The 23,895-nt window shown below is 51.2% G+C and overlaps 1 protein-coding gene and 1 pseudogene across 2 annotated transcripts in view; both read right to left on the minus strand.

Annotated features, from left to right (window-relative positions):
- The window catches only part of LOC308251690 (L-gulonolactone oxidase-like), a 4,566-nt pseudogene extending 1,518 nt beyond the window's left edge, over window positions 1–3,048 (minus strand). Inside the window, exons 1-5 of the transcript in view lie at window positions 3,023–3,048; window positions 2,948–2,960; window positions 2,667–2,780; window positions 1,115–1,209; window positions 593–617 (exon numbers count right to left, since the gene is read on the minus strand). The product of the transcript in view is annotated as an L-gulonolactone oxidase-like (transcript). The remainder of the gene's footprint in view (window positions 1–592; window positions 618–1,114; window positions 1,210–2,666; window positions 2,781–2,947; window positions 2,961–3,022) is intronic.
- Window positions 3,049–11,116: 8,068 nt separating this feature from the next.
- EPHX2 (epoxide hydrolase 2) overlaps window positions 11,117–23,895 on the minus strand; it is a 65,339-nt gene continuing 52,560 nt past the window's right edge. The window contains exons 13-19 of the mRNA XM_080675795.1: window positions 23,102–23,173; window positions 21,418–21,451; window positions 19,492–19,594; window positions 17,758–17,827; window positions 14,220–14,300; window positions 12,659–12,717; window positions 11,117–12,519 (exon numbers count right to left, since the gene is read on the minus strand). Coding sequence (XP_080531921.1) covers window positions 12,441–12,519; window positions 12,659–12,717; window positions 14,220–14,300; window positions 17,758–17,827; window positions 19,492–19,594; window positions 21,418–21,451; window positions 23,102–23,173 — 498 coding nt within the window. The 3' untranslated portion in view covers window positions 11,117–12,440. The remainder of the gene's footprint in view (window positions 12,520–12,658; window positions 12,718–14,219; window positions 14,301–17,757; window positions 17,828–19,491; window positions 19,595–21,417; window positions 21,452–23,101; window positions 23,174–23,895) is intronic.

Consider the following 23,895-nt stretch of genomic DNA (forward strand, 5'->3'; position numbering starts at 1 on the left):
GTGAGATCAGCCCTGGATAGTGGACCAGGACTGTGGCCAAATCTTGGGGGTGGGGGTCATTGTGTTGTCCTTCACCCCCGATTCCCACTGGACTCTCTTGGGCAGTGAAGCCGGCTCTGAGGGGGTAAGGACACATCTATCTGGGGGCTCTAAGCACCTGGGGACCAGGTCCCACACAATCTCGCATGCTTCGGCTGCAACAGCTCTTACCTATGGGAGGGGGGGCTGAGGAACACGGGGTTCAGTCTTTCCCCTCCCGCTCACTCATCCCTCAGGTTGCCCCTGTCTTGCCTGGCGATTCTCTGAGACTTCTGTGATAGAAAGAGGGAGGGGGAGGAGGACAAGAGCAGCTAACATGCGTGTTCACTGCTGATGAGAAACAAGGTGAGGTTTCGAGGCCTAGATAGCACTTCTCTCATGGTGTTCGCAAAACAGAGGGAATCCCTTAGAAACTGCTTTTGGGCGGTTTTATTTTAACCTCTGAGCCTGGACCACAGGGGTCCAGCTCCATCCACAGCATTTGCTCTGTGTCTCTTCCTCAGAGCTGGTGCTCAAAGGAGAGCTGCACACCTGGATGGCAGGACACACTGACCCGTGACGCCCGACCCCCAGCAATGCTGGAATTTGACAGCACAGGGTGAGGGCTCTGGAAAGGGCCTTGTCTCACGCCCCAACCCTGTTACAAACACTGAGCACTGACTGTGTACACTCTCCTAAGCACCCCACGTGCATGGTTGTCGTGATCACCCCCATATTCCAGAGGAGGCAAACTGCCATAGCCAGAGAGGAAGAGACTTGCCCCAGGCCACACGGACAATAGTGGTGGAGCCAGGATGCATCAGCCGGCCCCGGGCTCAGCGTGACACTCCAGTGACCGGAGGCCACGTGGCCCGTGGTGAAGATGAGCCCCTGCAGGTGAAACACATGGGGAGCTTAATCCATGGTTTCCCCACCCCTGTGCAAGGCTGTTATTTAATGCTTAGCTCGTCCCTGGCCTGTTTCTATTCCCACATAAAAGTCACTGAACCTGCCAGATCCTGAGTGTCCGGCTGAGGCCAGGGCAGGGGGTGCTGGGAGCACTGGCCCACCCAGGAGTGGAGGAGGTGGCTCTTACTGGGACAAGGCCAGGCCACGCTTATCCAGCTGCGGGTGCAGGTCAGCCAGGAGGATGCCAGCCTCCACAGTCCCCGGCTTCTTCTCCAGGTCCACCTGCAAGAGACCAGCATAGGCTTCGAGGAGGGGGGCCATCGCCCAGCCCTGCCCTGTGGCCGGTTCCCTGTGAGTGTGAGCCTGTCTGTCCCAGCCTGCAGCCAGCTCCCGCCACCTCCCACGGCAAGCAGCCAAAGGGCCTATGGGCAGAGCTGGAGCTTTGCGAACATTCCGTGTAGCCCTTCCTTTCCACAGGGAAAGAAAACAAGGAGCAGGGAAGAGAAGGGGTTTGCCCACGGTCACTGGCAGAGCTGGGACTAGCGTTCAGGTCTCCTGGCCACCACTACTGCACTTCCCCACCCCCGCCTGGGCGAGGAAGGTGGGATTCCTAGCAGAGATGTGGAGAGTCGCCACCTATGCAGGGCCTGCTCCTGCAGGGGCTGGGCTTGGCTGGATGGAGTTCACATTCGCCGCTTACTCTCATCCTGGGGGGACCTGGGCAAAGAGGAGAACTGGACAGGAAGGGCAAGGGAAAGTAACATCTATTCAGTTCCTGCCCCGTGCAAGATGGGTTCTGTCCTGAGACTATCATGGCAGCCCTGGGAGGTAGAAACAGTCTCTCTTCATTTCACAGGGAGGAAATCAAAGCTCAGGGACTTGAAGCCATTTGCTCCAGGTCACGCAAACATCGGGGGGAGGGGGGAGGGGGAGGGGATGAGAATCCACATCTGTGGGACTCCAACAAACAAGCTCATTCCACGGACCCTGAGAACAGAGCTCGGCAAAATCAATTGCTGGAGCTCATCCTCGCTAATTAGCAATCAGGGTCAATTACTGCCGTGACTGATCTCATGTCCGGAACGTTTTCTAGGAGGTGGAAATCGTCAGCCTGAGCAAATGAGGAAATAGCTGGGCGAGAGGAGGTTATCCCAGGGGAGCAGGACCTGTCAGGTGACAGTAGGAGCCCTGCTAAGGCGTGAACATGTGGCACTCCTGTCAGGCTCTTAGACTCCTGGCAGCCCCCTGGGGGCACTGAGGGCTGGCTGGCTTGCATGGACAGGATCCCAGCACAGGGCTGGTGTTGGACTCCTGAGTCTGTGCCCAGCTCTGTTGCTGACTGGCTGTGTGACTCTAAGCAAGTCACTCATCCTCTCTGATATTCAGTTTCCCCATATGTAAAACCAATTAAGTGCAAATTTGTCACGATTAGCACCCCTTTTGGGGGCCTGACTTACCATTCCCGTACTAGAGAGGAGGCTCTGGTAGGAGAGGGGCGTGGACATTCTCTCCATGGCCACCAGGGGGCGCACAGACCTAACAAGAGGCCTGAGCAAGCCCAGAAAGGGCTGTGGGGAGGGGTGATCACTAGCGGATCAGGAATTGGAGTGTCATTTTGGGACTCAGGGGTAAGGAGGAATCTGGCCTGAGAGGAAAGGCTAAGGAATCTCTTTCTGGGATTTGGGATGGAGGCTGAGGCTGGTGGCCTGCAGAGGCAGGCAGGAGAGGGCTGAGAGGACCTGGAGGACCCGGTTCATCTTGCCCATGTGGGTCATGAAGCCATCCGTGCAGGCAATGTCCGAGGGCGAGTGGCCCCCGCCCACCACCTTCAGCTGCCTGGGCAGGGCCAGCACCTACCAAGGCAATGCCTGAGTCAGCCCCAGCGCAGGCCTTTCTCCAAGACGCAGGGCCTGCAGGGGGCAGGCACCCAGGCCATGTACCCCCGGGGCCTCCGGGGCCCCTGCCTGGCTAGAGGTTACTGTGCTGGCCACTCCAGGTCCTGATTGCATGGAGCTCTCACCTGGCTGGCAATGCTGGGATGGGAGGGCGGGGTTCTAGCCTGGAAGGCCCAGGGGCACGGCCTGGTCTAGAGTACCCGGATGCGCTGGAGAATCGGGCCATCGCGTGCAGGGCTGAGATGGACACTCTCCTCTCTGATCTCCACGGATGTATGTATATGTAATAAATCTTTGTATGTATATGTGTAAAGCTTTTTTGGTAAATTTTAGTGTGTTTTTTTCTTTTTTGGTAAATTTGTATGTAAATACGTCATTTTCTCCTGTTAACCTGTCTCAGATCAATTTGATTTTTAGTCCAGCCAGAAGAATTTAGAAGGGTAGAAGGAGCCCAGCCGAAGTGGCTCAGTGGTTGAGCATCAACCTATGAACCAGGAGGTCATGGTTTGATTCCTGGTCAGGGCACAGGCCGGGGTAGCAGGCTCCATCCCCAGTAGGGGGTGTGCAGGAGGCAGCCAATCAATGATTCTCTCTCATCATTGATGTTTCTATCTCTCTCTTCCTCTCTGAAATCAATAAAAATACATTTAAATAAAACAAAATAAAAGGCACATATGCCATAATTGCCAAAAAAAAAAAAAAGGGTAGAAGGAAAATTACTTTTCCTCGGCCCACACCACCAAGCTGCCCACCGCTCTAGGGAGACAGAAGAGGATGCTGTTGGCTATAGCACAGAGGCCGAGAGCAAGGGACTCTCTGCCCAGGATGGTCCTCTACCTGAGGTCTCCCCTCCCCAGGCTTCAGGGCAGAGGGACCAGGGCTCCTCATCCACGCTCTGCTAATTAACTCTGTGAACCTGTTGACGGAAGAAACGTCCAAACCTGCAGAGAATTTTTGTGAGTTGATTAGAGCCAAACTAACTACTCCCCAGGGAGCGAGGTCTCAGATGCTCCCAATAACAGTTCTGCGGTTTATTCTCTGCATTTGACATGAGGAAGGACTGCAAGGAGGTGGGGGAAAGCAAGGTAGGAATGGGATTACGGGATAGTTAACATTCTGTGCTCTCGTGAGGGAGGTTATTTCAAAGGTGCACAGTGCAATGGGCAGGGCTTGCTTAAGGCAACGGAAAACCTTTTACTAAAGAAGGTATATGCCTGGGGCATGACTCCCCGCCATGACCTGCCCCATTGGGGATTTATGATCACATCACCCTGTGAGGTTACTTTCCATACGTGAGAAATGCTCACCCGTCCGAATTCAAATAACAGACTTGGAGACAGAAGTATGGCAAAAAACGAGACTTTTACTATGTTCTCACAGGAGTGGGTGTCCAGTTGAACAGGCACACACGGAGCAGTGGTCACAGGCTATGCATCCCTAGCTCAGTGGTCGGCAAACTCATTAGTCAACAGAGCCAAATATCAACAATACAACGATTGAAATTTCTTTTGAGAGCCACATTTTTTAAACTTAAACTTCTTCTAACGCCACTTCTTCAAAATAGACTCGCCCAGGACGTGGTATTTTGTGGAAGAGCCACACTCGAGGGGCCAAAGAGCCGCACGTGGCTCGCGAGCCGTGGTTTGCCAACCACTGCCCAGGGAGTGGGAGTCCCTCCTCTGGTTCCTCATTGGCTGAGTACTATGGGGTTAATAGTTTCCTCATATGTCGCTTTTTTTTAATGGCCCAGTGGTCTCTTATTGGGCTATTTAAGAAAGGGGGGGGGGGGGGCGCTGAGGCCTTTTCTAGTTGTCTCCACCTCCCCCAGTCTAGTTGAGGCAGGTGCGAGGTGTTTTGTCCTGAGCACTTGGGGGTTTCCGCGGTGATGCTGGCTCACGCACACAGTTCTTTGTTCTTATACCCTCTCCCCTCCTCCCTGAATTCTGTTTGCCCTGGGGAAATTCAGTAACGTTTCCATTAAAAGTTGACTATGCTGAAGATCGATCACAGAGGCCTGTTTCCTACTCATAGAACACCCCTTTTTGAGTCCACAAACCTGAGTTTCCTCCTCGGTAAGGTGAGGGTACCTTTGCCCAATTCTCCGGGCTGATCTAAAGGTTAGAGAAGAAGCATGAGCCTCACAGGGACACAACCAGAGCTTGAAGTGGCAGCAGGCTCTTCCACCTGCGCCTGCTGCGAGCTTGCCTGGCAGGAGCCGCGGGACACTGTTGCCTGCAGCACCGTCCCTCAGCTCAGTGCCTGGCACAGAGCCCCTGCCCGGTGTACGTTTGTGTGACAAATTAATAAGCCACTGGGCATCTTGGCTCATCAGATCCCTGAAGCCAACACCTGGTGTCCAATGGGAACGTGAGCAGCAGCTCTGGAGTTTTGGAGGAGGAGAGGCCAGGCTGGAGGAGTGGATCTGGGGTCAGATATGCACATGAGAAATCCTGGAACAGGGTGGGGGGAAGGGGGTCAGAGTCACACCTGTCCCCAAACCAGGATTTCCACTGAGCTGCCAAGTGCATATGTGTTCATGTGAGCACAGAAATGCACCCTCCAACACAAATACACTAGCAGTGAGGCGGGAGCGGGGGTGGGGATGGGGGGGTGACTATGAGCTCCCCACAGGGAACCCCAGCTAGTGGACAGCAGTGGTCAGAGGCAGCTCAGTCCCAGAGAGGGGCGTCCCAGAGACGGGTGAGGTATCTGTGGAGCTCCAGACCAGAGAGCAGAGCCGACTTTGGGGAAGGGTTGCGTTATGAGCTAAATTGGGTGCCGCCCAAATTCATCAGAAGGTGATTGTATTTGGCAATAGGGCCTTTAAAGAAGCAATAAGTCAAAGTGAGGGCATTGGGATGGGTCCTGATCCAGTATGATTGTGTCCTAGTAAGAGATTAGGACACAGACCTGTGAGGACACAGGAGGAAGACAGCCGCTGACATGCCAAGGAGAGGCCTCAGGAAAAACCCACCCTGCGAGCACCTTGGTGCTGGACCTCCAGCCTCCAGACTGAGAAGATAAATCCGTGTTGTTGAAGCCCCCCAGTCTGTGGCACTCTGTCGTGGCAGCCCCAGCTGACTAATACACCATGTCTGTCAGCCCCTGGGGCGGGGGTCTCCACCAGGGCCTTTGTGAGAGAGAAGAGCAAGGCTGGGCCTCCTTCCTCTGCGCATTTCCCTTGGGCTTAGGCAGGAGGCAGGGCTTGTGCAGCCCGCTCCATCGCCCTGCCCTGCCGAGGGAAGAGAGCTCAGAGACCCCCCACAGAACCTGCCTGTGAAAGGCCGGGCTTGGTGGGGGAGGTTTTGGGGCTGAGGGAGGGAGAAACCACCTGTCAGGCTGACCACTGTCCCTTCCCTGAAGCCCTGGAAGGAGGTCCTGGAGCTGGGGCCAGGAGGTGGGAAAGCATCAAGCCTGGTGGTGGGGGGGGGGGGGGGGGCGCAGGGACGGGCGGGCAGGAGGGAAGGGAAAGAGGAGCTGTGGAACAGCCTACTGTCATCCCAAATAACTTGTTTTCCATCCACCTGCAAGCCCTGTCCCTACCACCTCAGGCAAAGTATGTCCTGCTCGCATCCACAAATGCCCCTTTGGACCACCGTCAGACCCAAGTTTTCTCCTTCTGTTGAACACAGTCTACCCTGGGTCATCACAGAAGCCGTGCCATGGCGTGGGTGGGCCTGGGAAGGGACCCTCTTCCCTCCTCTGCTGAGATTCCGAGCCTGGAGCCATACCAGGTTCTCTCTGTTGACCCTGAACATTTGCCCTTGGAGGGGACGCTTCCTCCCCTGCCCCGAGCCAGTCACATCAATTTTATAAACTGCCTTTATTGAAGAAAATAAAATTACATGGAAATATACAAATCAGCAAAGGCAATGTGTATCGGTTCATTCAATCTCCGTTGCCATCATCCCATGGTCGAGGGCGATGGTTTATTGCTCATTTCTTCTGGTCTGAAGGACTCAGCTGTCCAATAATTGCTGAGTCTTAACTTTTTTCACACCGTTGTTGGCAAGGGAAATTAATGCTACTATTTTGATGGTCACTGAAGCTTGTATTTTGATCTCTTCCCTGCCTGTACTTGCGAATCAGTGAGAATGAACTCCAAGTACAATTTGTGTGTGGTAACTCATCTTTGGAAAACAAGAGGAATTTAATGACTTCTGTCCTGCAGACCTTACTTCCTTGTCCCACTCAGCCAGCTCATTCTCTTTAAAATATGACGAGGACAGCTGGGTAGCTCAGTGGGTTAGAGCGTCATCCCCATAAGCCAAGGTTGAGGGTTTGATCTCCCAGTCAGGGTCAGGGCACACACAAGAAGCAACCAATGAATGCACAACTAAGTAGAACAACAAATCGATGCTCCTCTCTCTCTAAGATTAAATAAATAAAAGGAAATCTGACGTAGGGCATAAAGTTCACTCAACATAGGACACAAAGTGGGAAGGCACTGTGGGGGTTCAGGACGAGTTACCCCAAGATGTGCCTGTGTGACATGTGGATTGTTTTGAGCTCTGTGGGCTCAAAAGAAACTTCTGCCCCACCCTCTCACCTACCTAGAAGAACTTGAATTAGGGGCTTGCCTAGAATTAGAGATGATCAGAGATAACGTTTTATGACCTATCTATATGGCAGAGCAAACCTCCAATTACTGATCATCTGCTCTTCTAATCGTCCTCCAGTGACCTTCCTCCCCTCCGAAGCCCCAAGGTCATCGTTAGCTTGGGATGTCTTACACACCCACGTTCCCTTTCTGTCTTGGAACCTCTCATGCATGTGGGGTCTCTGTCTCATGTGTGCAGAGTTCCCTTACATATGTATATGTTAAATCTGGTTATTTTCTCTTGCTAATCTGTCTCATGTCTATTGGACCAGCCGAGAGAGCAGAGCAACATTCCTTCCTCCCCCACAGCACCATCTAAACTCTCCCCTGCCTCTCACAGCTCTCTCCATCTGAATCTAGGAGATGTGACGGAGGCAGTGACCCAATGCCACCCCTTCATCGATTCAAATGCCAACTAAGAGCACTGTGTTGGGCTTTCTCTGGAATTTTCCTACTTTGAGTTGCATAAACCACGAATTGTTTCTGCCTTCCAAATTCTGACACAAGCCAAATAGTCCCAAGGGGTCCCCAATGTGGACACATTCTGCCCTTCCATCTTGGCACTAATGCCATGGAACACAGTGAGGAACTGCATGGAAAGCAGAGGCTAGGTCCTAACCTACGACCTTTTGAACATGGAAGTTAGTTTTTAATTGATTAAAAAGTGTGGGAGAAAATATCTGCAAATCATATATCTTATAAGGGATTAATATCCACAATATATAAAGAAGTCCTGCAACTCAACAACCAAAAAACCAACAACCTGATTCAGAAATGGGCAAGGAACTTGAATAAACATTTCTCCAAAGAAGATATACAATGGTCAATAAGCACACGAAATGATGCTCAACACCACAAAGTATCAGGGAAATGAAAATCAAAACCACAGTGAGATGCCCAGATACCCATTAGGATGACTTATAAAACACACACACAATAACAAGTGTTGGTGATGATGCAGAGAGACTGAAACCCTTTGCATTGTGGGTGGGGATGTAAATTGGTGCAGCTACTATGAAAAACAGTATGGCGGTTCCTGAAAAAATTAAAAATAGGATTAGCACATGACCTAGCAATTCCATTTTGCGGGCATATCCCCAGGAAAACTAAAAGCAGAGACTCGGAGAGGTATTTGCACACCCATATTCATAGCAGCATTAACTGTACTCACAACAGCCAAAAGGTGGGAGCAGCCCAAGTGTCAATCGGCAGACGACTGAACCAAGATGTGGCATATATATCTTCACTCAGTTTTAGAAAGAAACTTCTGACACAGGAGCCGTGAGGATCTTATACTAAGTGAAGTAAGCCAGTTACAACAATACAACTGCTGCATGATCCCACTTATACGAAGGAGCCTTTTGGAGCTACAGTAGTCAAATTCAGAGACAGGCGGTAGCACGGGGTTGCCAGGGGCTGGCGGGCGGGGGGATGGAGAGTTACTATTTAATGGGTACAGAGTTGCTGTTTGGGGAGATGAAAAGGTTTTGGGGATGGATAGTGGTAGTGGTTACACAGCAATGTGAATATGCTTAATGCCACCGAGCTGCACACTTAAAAATAGTTAAAATGATAAAAATTATGTTATGTATATTTTAACACAATTTTAAAAAGTGAGCTTACAGGAGAAGAAACATCATTGGTATTCTTTCAAAAGTAGGTAATAAATAGCCTCAAAACTCTTGCATTGCAAATATGACATGTGCTTACGTAAACTGACAAAATGATTCCACTCAGACCTTATAAACATGCAAGCTTGAACATCTACAGTGATTGTAAGTACTTCAGCTGTGTTATCAAAATAACTATTGCATTTGTGTTTCGTGCAGCAGAAACCCATTGATGTAAGTTGCAGTTTATCCCGTGAATGCCAGCAAAGATTCCTAGATGTGTGGAACCTGTTTGCCATCTCTTTCTCAGTGCACGTCAGCAGATATGCCCCAGGTCTTAATGAGAGATACACCAGGGCTCAGAACAGTGAAAAAGTCACAGAGTTGGCCATCCATCTCCCCCAGCAGGACATCAAAGTCAAGACTAGGAACTAACTCATTTTCCCATTCATTCATTCATTCATTCATTCATTCATTCATGCTTTCATTCCCTCATTCATTCAGCAAACATTTAACGAGCATCTCCAAAATGCCAGGCCACGCTGGGTAGGACCAAGGCTGAGCCACCTAGACAGGTAGTCTGGTCCCAAGGGCCCTACAGTCTAAAAGGGGAGGCAATTAGCAATTGGGTGCAGTAGCCTGCACTTGGGAGAAACATCCACAATTGCTGAGGTAAGAAAATAGTTGATCATGTGTGGCAGGAACAGCAAAGTGTTGTATTTCCCAACCGATTCTTGTTGCAAAAACCTTTGAGCTTCTGACCTATGTATTTTGACCACTGTTTGCTTTTAATTGGAGCTCCTGGTATTATTGGTGTGAACAAGGAGAGAACACTGGCTTGGAGTCACTTCAAGGCGGGAAACCATGGGTTCATTATACCCCAAGAGGGACACAAATAGCTTCTGGTCCCATCTGCTCTAACAGACTCACTTTTACAAGACATTTCTCCTGGAAATCTTGGGCACTGGCAGCCACTACATGTGGGGGAACCTGTAAGTGAACTGGGCTCCCTTGGGGAGCTCCGTGACCCCACTGGTGTGTGGGGATAAGAGAGAACATGGGTCTGCCATGCCTCTTCCCAAAACTCCATTTCCCTTAGCAGAGGCGAATACATTTGTTATTTATGCCTTCTGTAGACATGACATAAAAGTAGCACTTTATAACTACGTCAATTGGAACACACTCTCAGCAAGCTGTACTTAAAATGGCATCTGAAAATCGTCCGTGTCCCCTTTGCCCCACAATTGCAGCAGTGACATGTGTCCGGAGGCCCCATAGCAGGGGAAACACAACTCCAACATTCCTAGTGTTATCTTGAATAATCTAAAGCCTTTCTCCAGTCTCACATCCTTATGGCCTTCAATGTTGTATGACTGCTGATGTTTTTGTTGCAATGCTATGGACTTGACCCACTTGACCCTTATCTGCCCAAAGAGTAGGATTTCTGGGGCACTTTCGATGGTTTACGGGGATTGCTGGAGGGAATATTTGGAACTGAGATAATTAGGGCCAACAAGTTTGCTTATTTGTGCTTCTTGTAATGAAGGATGTTCTGAGATTCCCCTACCCTCTCTTCCAACTGCTCCCTTACAAATAAGTCTGGACATATTATTTAAAAAAATGTTAGTGAAATAATGTTACCTGGCCTGTGTAGTCATTCCCCAGGTCACGTATTTGCCTTTTCAATGAGCACTTTCATTCTCCAATACAAAAGGAATGAGGTGGTGGTGGTGTCACTGGAAATTTAAAGCCCTCACAGGCCTCGTCCTAACATAAACTAGAGATCTTAGCGCTCATGCTTCTGTAGCACCGCCTCTGTGCCAGGCACCATTCCAGGGCCTTGCATACATAACTCATTTAATACTCACAACCACCTGTGAGCTTGGTACAATTAGTGTCCCCTTTTATCGGTGAGGGATTGAGGTACAGGAAACCTTTCTCAAGGTCACACAGTGTAAGGGGCAGACCAGGAGCCGGATCTAGATCATCTGACTCCAGACTTAGAAAGGAGATTTTGTTGTTGTTAATCCTCACCCAAGGCTATTTTTTCCATTAACTTTTTTTTTTTTTTTTTTTTTTTTTTTTGAGAGAAAGTGGAAGGGAAGGAGAAAGGGGAAGAGCACGACATCAATGTGAGACACATTGATTGGTTGCCTCCTGCACGCGGGTCAGTATCGAGCCTGCATCCCAGGTACGTGCCCTTGACTGGGAATTGAACCCATGACCCTTCAGTTCATGGGCCCACGCTCTAACCATTGAGCACACAAGCCAGGGCTAGAAAGGAGATTTTTGACAGGAGCTCAGCCTGTGGAACCAGACAGCGTGCGTCTGAACCTAGGCTCTGCCTCTAACTAGCCAAGGGACTTGGGCAAGTTATTTGAACCTTAATTTCCCGCTCTGTGAGATGGGAAGCACAGAGGTAGTGTATGTAAGGCTCCAGGCACACAGGGTACTTGATGACAGCTGAGACCACTTCTGACCTTCCCCTTGCTTTCTATACACACACGGACACTCCTATCCTTTTGGCCTGGTTACTTTATACTCATTATGATTCATAATTCAGCTTAGAGAGACCACCATCGCAGCTTTCCCTGCAGAAAGTGCAGCCAGGCAGGTCTGCAGCCATCTGGGAGCACACCGTGCTTGGGGGCAGGGAGAAAGGGCTCACGGCCCAGCTGGGGTCTTGGCGGGGGAGATGCAGGTGGGAATACTGCAGGCTACAGGACCCATTCACTCAGGTGGAGGTCAAGGAGGATCAGTGTGGTGGGTGCAGGGATTTAGTTCGGTGATGCTGGGGGGCCGTTAGGAATCGGGGAGTGATCGGCGGGGTCTGATCAGGGGGAGAACGGCCAGGCAGTGCACGAGCTTTTTGTGGGGAGCAGCGGGGAGGCCCTGCAACGTTCTGATCAGACCTTGTATGGACACCAGTCAGGAGGTTGCTGTGGCAGGACTGGGCGGGAGACAGGGGACTTGAAGCAGGGTGGGCGGGCGACGTGGCTTCCAGATGAGGCCAGAGGGACATTCTTAGAACAACTCCTCCTCCCAACAACAGCGGGATCACAGTTTAGCTTTATTCAACGAAAGAGTTCCAATCTCTGTGGAAATGCTTCAAAATTACCTGCTGATTTTGCTGCAAAACTATGGCCTAGTCAAAGAGAAGTCACCCCCTAGCCATCCCCTTTGTCCCCTCACAGAACACGAATCATCCTTAGAGAGAAAGTGATGCATTTGTGCCCAGAGAATTAATAGCCTTTTCCTGTATCTACAGTTACGTCAAATTTTACTCACTTCCTTTAAAGAAAATCACCCTTCAGAACCAGGCTGCTGGTTCTGAGAGGTGCGGGTAAGACCCATCTTGGTGCCAAGAGCAACAGCCCAGCAGATGAAGGGGCTGGCACACGGCACACCCTAAAGCTTCGAGACCACTGGCGGGTCCCTGGCATCAGTTTCCAGCCACTGCACGAGGATCTGGTTCAACTCGGCGGGCCTGGAAAGGGAATGAAAGACGATTCCTACCTGTCTGGACCCGCTCACCTCACACAGGTGAACAGCTAGCCCAGGAAGGCCTTTACTGACGGTGAACAGGAAGTCCCGATGGCCCCCACCCTGGGACCCCATCTCCTTACTTCTCTATCTGTGTCCAGTGTCCACAATCCTTAATATGTCCCCTTTTCAGGTGGGGGATCTGGAAGAAAACACCAGCCAGAAAAGTAAATGGCAGAGTGCCAGTGGGTCTGGTTTCAGGTTAGTGCAATGTGTAAGGGGGCCCCTGTGAGGAGGCACTTTCCCCTCTGCTCCCCATAGGTCAGCCCCCGCCCTGAAAAACTGCATTGTTTAGGAAAGGAATAACCACTTATTGAGCAACTATTATGTCCTTGGTGCTCTACATACATTGTCTCACTGAAGTGTACCCATAATCCTGTGCGGTAATGGGAAAGCTCAGAGAGGTTGGGGAACCTGCCCAAGGCCACAGAGTGGCTGAGCTGATATTCAAGTGCAGGGCTGACTTGTACTCATCACAACTGTCTCCCTTTGAATCATTAGTTCTCAGCCCTTTCACTGCCTGGGAGATGCTTGCTTGTCGTTGGCTCTCGCCATGCAGACGTGACTGCATCCCCTTCTCCGGCTGTCTCGCTGGAGGTCTGCACGCAGGGCCGTTTGGCTTCCCCTCTGGAACCTGAACTCCCACAGTGGGTCACTGCAGCCAGCACCCAGCACCGAGAGGGAGTAGCAGTGCAGCAGCTGGGACATGGGTTTCTTCCCGACACAGCCTTGAACCCTGACAGCGTGTGGGAAAGGCTGGGGGAAATGCCCTTTTCCTCTCAGAAGCATAACACACCCCAGCGAGGTTAGCAGTCAGTTACAGGGGGCTGGAACGGACCAGCGGGAGATCTTGAATTTCTACAGAAACCTTCAAGGGTTAGGACCAGGGAGCGAGGCCCGTGGGCTCACCGCTTTCTGCAGCACCTGGGCTGGATCCATAGCCCACATGTGGCAGCATCCCGCGCACCCTCCCCGCTTGGCCTGATGCTGCTGACAAGGCCATAGCCAGCTGGGGACGGGCCGCTCTCAGCAGCTAGCCAGCCCACGGTCACCCCGCTGCAGGCCTCCCCAGTCACTACCAACCTCCACACTTTTAACAGAGGGAGCTTCCAATCCCATCGCTCCCCTCCGGTGGCTCTCAGGCCCGTGGCCCACACAGCTCAGCCTGGCCCCGAGGGCTCAGCAAGATCCTCAGGCCTCATGGAGCTCCTGCCGTTCTCCAAGCATGCATGCTCCTCGCCTCAACACCCTGTCTCGTCCCCGGGTTCTCGCTCTCTGCCTGGGTTGAGTATGGGATTAACTGCAGGACAGGGAGCCCCTATAGGGCAGGGTCCGTTTCTTACTCATCTTAACTTTCTCAGCATCTAACACGGTCCCAACACATTTAAGGGCACAGCACAAGCCCATGAAATGAATAAACGAAGGAGCGAGTGAATGAATGAGAGACTGCATCGGTGCAAGGAAAAGGATGCATCAGGCATGTTGTTGCTCCCAGGAGGTGACAGTGATGCTACTGAGGAAGCCCTTGTCCAGCAAGTGGTTCACAAGAATATCCCACTCTGCCCTCAGCTGCCTCTTTCCTCGGGGACACCTGCCCTCTCCCTTCCAGGAAGCGCCGAGGGCCCTAGGCAGCACTGCCCTTACCCAGTCCTCCATGTGCTTGGACATCTCAGGAACAAGCACTCGGTCCTTCTCTGCAGTTACCATCAGGGCCGGAATCAGGATCTGGGGAGAGATGACAGGAGGTGGTGACAGCCAGAAAAGGGGAAAATGTCCCATTCTTGCACCTTCCACAATTTAGGTCTTCCCTCCTCTGGGGCAGGGAGGCGTGCTTCATTGTCATGCTCCGTGCTTCCCCACTACCAACACCCGCCGAGGAGCCCAGCAGCGCGCCGTGGCTCTGGCTCTGTCTCTGGCACGCTTGGCCTGAAGGAGGCATCACCCTTATTGGAGATCTAGGAGAGTGATGTGAGACGGTAGAAAATATACTGGTCTCTGCCTCTGGGTTCTGGCATAGAGCTCCTGAAATGCCTGGACATTTTTAAAAAAATATATTTCTTTTTTATTGATTTCAGAGAGGAAGGGAGAGATAGAAACATCAATGAGAGAGAATCATTGATTGGCTGCTTCCTGCACACCCCCTAGTGGGGATCAAGCCCGCAACCCAGGCATGTGCCCTTGGGCGGAATCAAACCCGGGACCTCCCAGTCCACAGACCAACACTCTATCCACTGAACAAAACCAGCCAGGGCTGGACACTTCTTTTTTCCTATTGCTTTCAGAGAGGAAGGGAGAGGCAGAAAGAAACATCAATGGTGGGAGAGAATCATTGATCGACTGCCTCCTGCACACCCCACACTGGGAATCGAGCCCACAACCAGGGCATGTACCCTGACCAGGAATTGAACCATGACCTCCTGGTTCATAGGTCAACACTCAACCACAGAGCCATGCTGGCCGGGCATCCCTGGGCATTTCTAAGTGACAGGAGCACTGGGAGCATCTAATATTTGTCTCTGACCCCGTCCCTGACTCAGGGCTCCTAAAACCCTTATAAATTCCCAAGTGGTAAGACCACGAGGAGCATCTTTTGTTCTAGAGAGGCAACTCTGGGTGTTTCCTGGATGGGGGCTGGTCACCAGAAACCAAGCCATGATTAGAAGTTTATGTTTTCAGTCCCCGCCCCCCGGCTCCCCTCCTCTAGAGAGGGGAGAAAGACTGGAATGGAGTGAGCAATTGATCGTGCCCACCTGAGGAAGCTCCATAAAAATCTCAGTGGCATGGAGTTTGGAGAGTGCCCACACTGGGGAACTCACCCATGTGCCTGGGAGGGTGGCACTCGGCTCCCCAGGGACAGAGGCTCCAGCGCTCACACCCTCCCAGACCTCACGCTTGTATTTCTCCACGTGGCTGCTCACCTGTGTCCTGTCTCTCCTCCTTTACTAAGCTTGTAGGTGTAAGAGTCTCCCTGAGTTCTGTGAGCCACTCTAGCAAACAGTGGTCGAACCAGGGAGGGGTGGTAGGAACCTCAGATCTATAGCTGGTTAGTCAGAAGCACAGGTGACAACTGGACTTACGATTGGTGTCTGAAGTATGTGTATGTGTCGGGGTGGGGGGGTGCGGGAGTCTTATAGGACTGAACCCTTAACCTGTGGGATCTGATGCTACCTCGGGTAGATAGTGTTAGAATTTGGTAGTTAAAGTGTAGGACACCAGCTGATATTGCAGAGAATTGCCTGCTGGGGGAAAACCCTCACACATTTTATGACCAAAAGCGAAATGTTTTGTGTGAAAGTAAAGGAGAAGACTGAGTTTTCTAATATAGATGAACTTAGCAGTGCAGTGACCAACACGGGCCTGTGTGTGTGTGTGTGTGTGTGTGTGTGCATGTGTGTGTAAGAATGCCTGGGCTGGCCCACTCTGTGGGATGGGACAAGAAAGGAAGAAATGCCCTTGCATGGAGATCAATATTCCTTTTCTTTGAGTTAAATGGATGCTTCAAAGGGGCAGCCAAGACTCTAGAGAGTGAACGGGCCAGCCACAACTGTTCCCAACATGACAGTAGAGGCAGCAAAATGACTTCTATTCACTGACAAAGGGGGCCTGGAGAGGCCATGAAAGCCTCCATTCGTTCTCTTTGTTCTCACTCTGCCATTATAACGTTCAAACAGCTTCAGTTTGTCCCTGACTAAGAAATCTGCACTATTTTTTTACCCACATGCGGAACCATGTGCTTCTCACCGCAACCCCGTCCTCCAAATGAGAACCAGGAGACATGCAAACATACTTTTGGTGCTGAAAGTCATCCGAGGCCGCTGTGGGGCTGTGCAAACTCTAGACTGTTCCAAGTCAAAATGTAAACTGGTGGTGGGGGGCACGGGAGGAGGTGGGAGAGGAGGGAGATCTGAAAGGTGACTGTAGAAGGGAATTCCCAACTTAAGCACCATCAGGGTTCGCCTCCTCAGAATCTTTGACATTATGTCCATCCACACCTTGAGAGAGTTTGCCCATCAAACTGCGGTTTTGTAATTTTTTTTAAATATATTTTATTGATTTTTTACAGAGAAGAAGGAAGAGGGATAGAGAGTTAGAAACATCGATGAGAGAGAAACATCAATCAGCCGCCTCCTGCACACCCCCCACTGGGGATGTGCCCGCAACCAAGTCACGTGCCCTTGACCGGAATCGAACCTGGGACCCCCCCAGTCCACAGGCTGACGCTCTATCCACTGAGCCAAACCGGTTTTGGCAGGTTTTGTAATTTTTGTCAATCACAGATTAGAGTGATGACAAGGAGCATTAATTGAACTTCTATGTGCTAGGCACTGTTCTAAGCATTTCATGTGCATTAACCCATGTTATCGTTACATGTTAGCCCCAAGAGGGAGGCACCATTCTTGCCATTCCCAAATTACAGAAGCAGCAACAAAGAACAAACTAGTTAAAGTGTGTTGGCCCAGGCCACACAGGGGTCAGATCCCAGCCCACTCTGAACCACTGCTTTCTGTGCTGTTTGCCTCCAGACGAACCCGTGTGGCCGAGACCTCGTCTGTTTTATTTGTTGGAAAATCTGCAGTCTAGCACAGTGCCTGACACATAGAGGGTGTTCACAGTTGAGAGAGTCAACAAGATGACAGGGGCTCCCAAGTGAGCGAGGACCTTGAAAACGCAATTACCCTTAGGTTTTGAATGTTTTGAATGTATACTGGGGGCCCCATTACTCCCATCGCAGACCCAGAGATTGGAAACCATCTTCTGCTGGACAAACGAGGAAACAGCCACGGACTGACTTGCTCACGTGATAAGGCCGAGGCGAGGCCCCGCCTCTCTGAGAACACCTGATTCTCCTTCAGTGAACCGTTTGGGAGTCACCCTGGACCATCCGCTGCCCTGAGCTGGGGCACCACCAGGAGACCTGGGCCTCCCAGACCGATGCTGCAGTCACCCAGTCAGACCCCTGCTCCGTCCCTAACGCCACCTTCGCCCATTTCAAGAGAAGCGTCAGCAAAAGAAGCCCCAAGGGAAACCCTTGAGGAGGCCCTTCCAAAAGCCCAGGGGAAGAGGACAGAAAGGAGGAAGCCAGCAGGCCAGTCTGCCCACCCCCAGCTCTGACCCAGGGCAATGGGAAGCTGGGGTCGGGGTGCGCGCATGGGGGAGGGAGCCACACTAACCCAGCACTCACCTTCCGTCCTGTGCCTTTGCAGCCCCACTTCCAGTTCCTGTCTATGTTTCGATACCAGTTTAGGGGACCCCTGGGGGGGCAGATCAGGGAATAAAGAGAGGAAAGCTTTTAGTCCACGACTGTGCTGCGGACCCAGCAGGCACCAGTCTCCCAGGGAGAGCCAAGCTTCTGGGGGAAAGAGGACTGAGCCCAGCACAATCGTGCCTAAGTGCCAGGCCTGGGGACACATGGGGTTCGCGGACAGGGTCTGTGGAGAGGGCTGTCACACGGAAGCCGGCCCCACAGGACTCTCCGTGTTATCCCAGGGCTGTCATGTAAGAGGGTGGGAGCTTCTTTAGCGCCCTCACCATCCGGAGGCCACTCCCCTGCCCTGGGAAACCCCTGGAAAAGGGACTTTAGGGGGTGGTGCAGAGATGTCTCCTCAGGGACAGCAGGGTGGCCCTGGGCTGGACCTAGAACCCTCTCCCAGTCCTCAGGCCTAGTCGGGCCTAGTCGGGGTTGGTGCTCTCGGGTCTCACAGCTCTAGGCCCTGGGAATACCTTGGACAAGCCACATACCCTTTTGGGACTTTTAATTTTCCCTCCTGAACAAGGAGGGCGTGAGACCACATTATCTCTATGCTCCCTTCCAGAGCAAATCTGTCCGCAAACCTGAGACTCTTAAATTGTCTCCGCCTCAAAAGAAGAAGAAAAGAAAAACTTAAGGAAGGTTGTAGGTTGTGGTGGTGCAAGGGATGCTGGGGCTAACGGGTGGGGGCCACAGGCGTTCCCAGCCAAGCCTATAGTATAGAGGACTTCCGGGCGGGGCTGACCAAGGCAGTGCCCAGGGCGTGGCTCTTTCTGTGTCCTTGGGTTGGAGTAAAGGATGGAAGTGTAAGGAGAGAGAGGAGGGAGAGAAGAAGGATGGACATGTGGTGAACTGCAACATCCTTAAAGAAACCATGAGCTTCAAAGATTTGCAACATGTAAATATTCGAAGGGCTATGCAGGAAAGGGGCTGTTGGAGCAATTCTTTGTGGTTCCAAAGCAGAGGCCCAGAACATCAGCGTGATGAGCCAAAGGCATGAGGTTGGACACCGGCTACAACGTGGAGAACCCTGAGAGCACCAGCTAAGTGACAGAAGCCAGGTACAAAGGCGCACACTGTATTGCATTTATGTGAAATGTCCGGAGTAGGCCAATGTGTGGAGATGGAGGGCAGTGACTGCCTAGGACTAGGGGGTGGAGAGGAAGTGGGGGAGGGCTGACTGCTTAAGAAAATGGCGTTTCTTTTTGGGGTGATGAAATGGTCCTGACATGGAACGTGATGACTGCACGGCTCTGTGAATGGGCTGTTTCCACTGCCCTGGACGCTTGCAGAGGGTGAATTCTATGGTATGCGGGCTAGAGCTCAACAAAGCTGTTTAAAAAGAGAGAGAGGTCTCCAATCCCCCTAAAAATGTATGCAGTTTTTGAGTGTCGGTGTTTTTTTGAAGAAAGAACTCAGAACTGTCATTTGATTCTCACAGGGGTCGTGACTGAAAAAAGGTTAAAAGCATCCGCTCTGAGGGGGCCCATGAAGTAGAGGGAGGTGAGCCATCCCAAACTAGAGCCGATGGTGAGCCTCCCACCACCGGAGGCAGGTAAGCAGGGGCCGCTGGGGCGGGGTGGGGGGGATCGGGCGTGTCCTGCACTCAGAGCACAGCAGCCCGTGCCGACCAGCCCTCTCCTGTGTTCCGGGCACCACGCCGCGTACCTGAAACCGGACTTCTTGAACTGCTGCACGTAGAACCGGATGTCCTCCTCGGTCATCAGCCTGCTGAGGCTGGGCTCTTTCGGGGCTTTCACAAAGAGTCCTCCTGCAAACAGCCGCTTGTTTCCGACCCCACGCCCTCGGCCAGGGGTCCCAGCAAGGAGTGCCGGCCTTCGCAATGGAGGCTGACCCCCTAACTGCCTCCCGCCTCCCTTGGTGCTCCTTCATTCATTCGCTCTTATCCACAGGAAGCCCCTCTCCTCTCTGTCAGAGAAGTCTGTGTTGCCTCTGTCATTCTAGAACCCAAGTGTCACACCCAGGCCTCAGCCTCTAGGACACACACGAGGACTGACCACGCCCTCCTGTCCTTCCAAAACACCTCCGTCCCAGGATGACACCTGTCTCCGGCCCTGCCAGCCCTCCAGCTCTCCCTCTCCCCTAGACGAAGCCTTTCCTCCAGAGCTTAATGAATTCCATCCCTCTTCAGATATCTCCACTAAGAGTCTTGGAATGTTCACAAGTGCCTGCTCCGATCGTCCTCGGAGCCTGGAAAACAATCCGGCCAGGCCCAGGCGTGCTGCTGCCCTCGGCTCACTCATGGACCCTCCCTCAGTGTCTTCGGTGTGGAATCTTATTTGTTTTCAGGGGTGTACACTGTGTCCTGGCAGTCCCCCGTCCTGCGGGGGGCAACCCCGTGATGCTAATGGACAGCCCAGGGACCACCGCCATTTCTCAGGCTGGAAGCTTCGGAGGCACGGGAGCTGGGGGATGCAGCCTTCTGTGAGCTACATCGCAGGGCTATGTGAGCAGGTGCCTCTCTGTGATGAAGCACCTGATCCTCCCTGGAGGCTGGAGCTCCTAGCTCTCTGTTGTCTCAGGGCCGGGGTGAGAACCCCTTCTGCCCCCCTCCCTGCATCCTGCCGTCCGTCCGCCTCCCCTGGGACTCCCCGACTCTGCTGCATGTCTTTGGATGTCTGTCCCTGCCTCACCAAGTGTGAGTTCAAACCATCTGCAGAACAAAGGAATGCAGAGTGACTGAGTGACCGAGAAAAGGAATGGAGGGAGGAGGCGAGAGGGAAGAGAGACCAGTGAGAGGAGTATGGCCTTTAGGGCCAGAGGAGTTTAAGCCGAACCTGGCCACGTGGACAAGTTCCTTAACTCTCTGAACCCCATTGTCCTCATGTGTAGAATACAGATAATAATGGGATTTTTTAGGGTGTCATGAGGATTATAAATAATGTATCTAAAGAGGGCTAGGCCAGCATTTGATGTACACAGTAGGTGCACAAACAAGTAGTAGTGTCCTCATTATCAATAAAAATACAAGTGAATAATGGTAAGGCCAGAGTGTTGGGGCAAAGTTAAGGTCTGTGGGAACAGTGCTGGATCTCAGAGCCATGGATGAACTCCAGTCTGTTCTCCGCTCTGACTCCTCACTTATTTCCAACCCAGGAGGGAGGACAAGGGTGGAAATGTGGTGGAACTGGAATGATAGGACATGGGGCAGGGATGGAAGAGAGGACAGTGGACTATGACAGAGGATACCTGGCTTGGGGTCTAGCCCGACTCTCCCTCTGCCTGTACCAGGTGACCCTGCAGATGTCAGTTCCTATCTTGGGTCTCGGTCCTTGTCAGTAGAGACTGGGATTGTCCTAACAAGCTCTAAGAGTCCTCCGAGCTCTTACTGTTTATTTAACATCTTGAATCCAAAGGTCCCTGAAGGAAAGGAACCTGAGGCCCCGTGGTCAGCCCAGGGCTAAGGGGGAGTGTTAGTCACCTGCGGGGAACACTATGTTAAGCAAGTCATAGTTCAGAGCTGGCAGGTGGCTGTTTCTGCTCATAGAGTCAGATGGAGAAATGCTCATTTAATGCTCAGCTGGCTCCTGCCATGGCCCCCTGTCTCACTTCCCTCCTAAGAATACCTCTTACCATTTTCACAGACGTTGTATGTGTTGAGCGCAACCTGTAGGAAGAAAAGGTGGAGATTATGTCATGGGTAAAGTAAATATGCTGGAACAGGTCACCAAACATGCTAAACTCCCGAGAGGTAGGCAAGTCCTCAGGGGTCACAGCAGAAATAGCTAACAATCAAAGCTCTGGGCCCAGGCTGCCCACCCCAGCCACCCCGCCCCCCGAGCCCTTGCAGGTCTTGGTGATATAAGAATTTGATTATATCAACCAATGGGAATAAGAGATGAGACCTTAGGTCTATGGCAGATGGGAAGTTAAAAATAAGACCCTCCACAGTAAATCTGTGGTCCCACCCATCATGACAGAGAGATGTCAAAGGAGTTGGTCCATTCGGTTTGGAACTAAGAGGAAACCAAAAAATGTTCACCCAGAAATTCATGGCTACCCCTGCCTTCACAAGTACTTGGGTTTGAATTTACACTGTCTCCATGATCTGGAAATCCCCAAGAAGCAAAGTCAACAACCACAACAAAGTGAGGCTGGGCTAGTAACACCACCAGGATGTCTGACAGAAGCAGCCAGTGCTAAAACACAAGAGGGCCATTTCCTCAATCCCAGCTGAAGCCAACTGGCACAGATGCAGTGCTGCTTGAAGATGAGCTCACAAACCAAAATTACAAAACTCCCTCTCTTCTCTCTCCCACCCCCTCCTCCAAATCCCATCACAAGAGATAGCAAACATAGCAAACAGTGAATATCAAATGATAGAACTTGCGAGAGAGAGAGGGAGAGATTGAAAATGAATATGCTTAAAATTACTAAAAACATAAAAGAAACTGAAAAACAAGAACAGAACAATAGATCAGAGTGATTTGAAAAGGAACCAAATAAAACTTTAATAAATTTCAAAAAGTGTTCATTGAAACAAAAAACACACACAAAACTTCAAAGATGGGTTAACCTGCAGATTAAACACCACTAAAAAAAACAATAATAGGGTAGACCTGAGGCAGATTTTGCATAAACAATGACAGGAGCCTCTAAAAGAAAAAACAATTGTCAACCTAGAATTCTATATTCAAACTATTCTTCAAGATTGAAAGCAAAATAAAGACATTTTTCTGGCCAAAAAACATTATGAATTTACTACTAACAGACTGGAAAGAGCTAACTACAAAAGAAGGTCCTTCAGAAAGAAGCAATTGAACTCAATATAAAAGAGTGAGGTGCTAGAAGTGGTCAGCACAGAAAGTGGCAAACAGGGGAAAGGCTAAGCAGGCACTGACTATATGAGGGTGGGTGGAGGGTGTGGAGATAAACCATTATAAGCAACTGTGGTTGTTCATGAAAAGGGTTGAAACAGCAGTTAATTTGGGGCTTTGAGAAACAATTATGCATGTTGGTAAAAATGGTATAATTTCTCCACAGTCACTATTATAACCATTCTTTTATTTTAGTTTCAAAGCTTTACTGGTGTGTGGTAGTGAGGACATGACCTTCCCCCATTAGTGTGACTGGTAGAGTGAGGATCCCACTCACCCTGACTACAGAAATCAAAGGAAAGAAGGCCAGCTTGCTCATTCCCAGCCTCCAGTCCCCACCCCATCCTCCGAGGGAGGCCATCTAGAGACCTTTGCACTTCTGCAGCTCCCCCTCCCTACTACCTATCCCCCTTCTACCCTTTCACCCCTATACCCCTCACCTCATCATTTGCTCTGAAAAAGAGTTTGAAAGTCCGATACAGGTCCTCTTCCAGTTCAGCCTCAGCCACTCCCTAAAACAAAGTGTAAAGGAAGTCAGCTGTCTCTGAGCACGGATCCACCAGGGGCAACCACTCAGAAATACAAGAGATCCTTCCTCCACACAGTCCCTGAGGGGACCAGTGTTATGGAAAGGAACTGAGGCAGAGCGTGGCAGTCCATTCCAGTTGCTATAACAGAACCACAAATTGTGTAGTTTACAAACACAGATACTTATTTAGTCTGGAGGCTGGGATGTCCAAGATCAAGGCCCCAGCAGATTCAGTGTCTGGTGAGAGCCCACTTCCTGGTTCATAGATGGCTTCTTCTCACTGTGTTCTCACATGGTGGAAGGGGGCAGGGGACTATCTGGGGTTTCTTTTTATAAGGGCACTAATCCATTTATGAGGGCTCCGCCCTTGAGACCCAATCATCTCCCAAAGGGTCCACCTCCTATTAACATCACATCAGGATTAGATTTCAAGATATGAATTTGTGGTGGGGTGAGGGTGGGGAGTGGACACAAACATTCAGTCTATAGCAAAGTGCCAATCTATTTTTATCTCCTCCTTTCCAACTGCTCACCTAAACACACCCAGGTTAACAACTAAACTGGATTGCAGCATGTTTTCTAAATGGGTGCCCTGCTTTCCCACCTCCCTGATTTAAAATATTGTAGCTTCCACCAAGAACACCTACATCCCTCAGTTTGGCCTTCAAGAAGCCTTCAATATCTGTCCCAAACACTGCCTTCTCC

Source organism: Plecotus auritus (assembly GCF_963455305.1).
Source record: "Plecotus auritus genome assembly, chromosome: 6".
Taxonomy (NCBI): Eukaryota; Metazoa; Chordata; class Mammalia; order Chiroptera; family Vespertilionidae; genus Plecotus; species Plecotus auritus.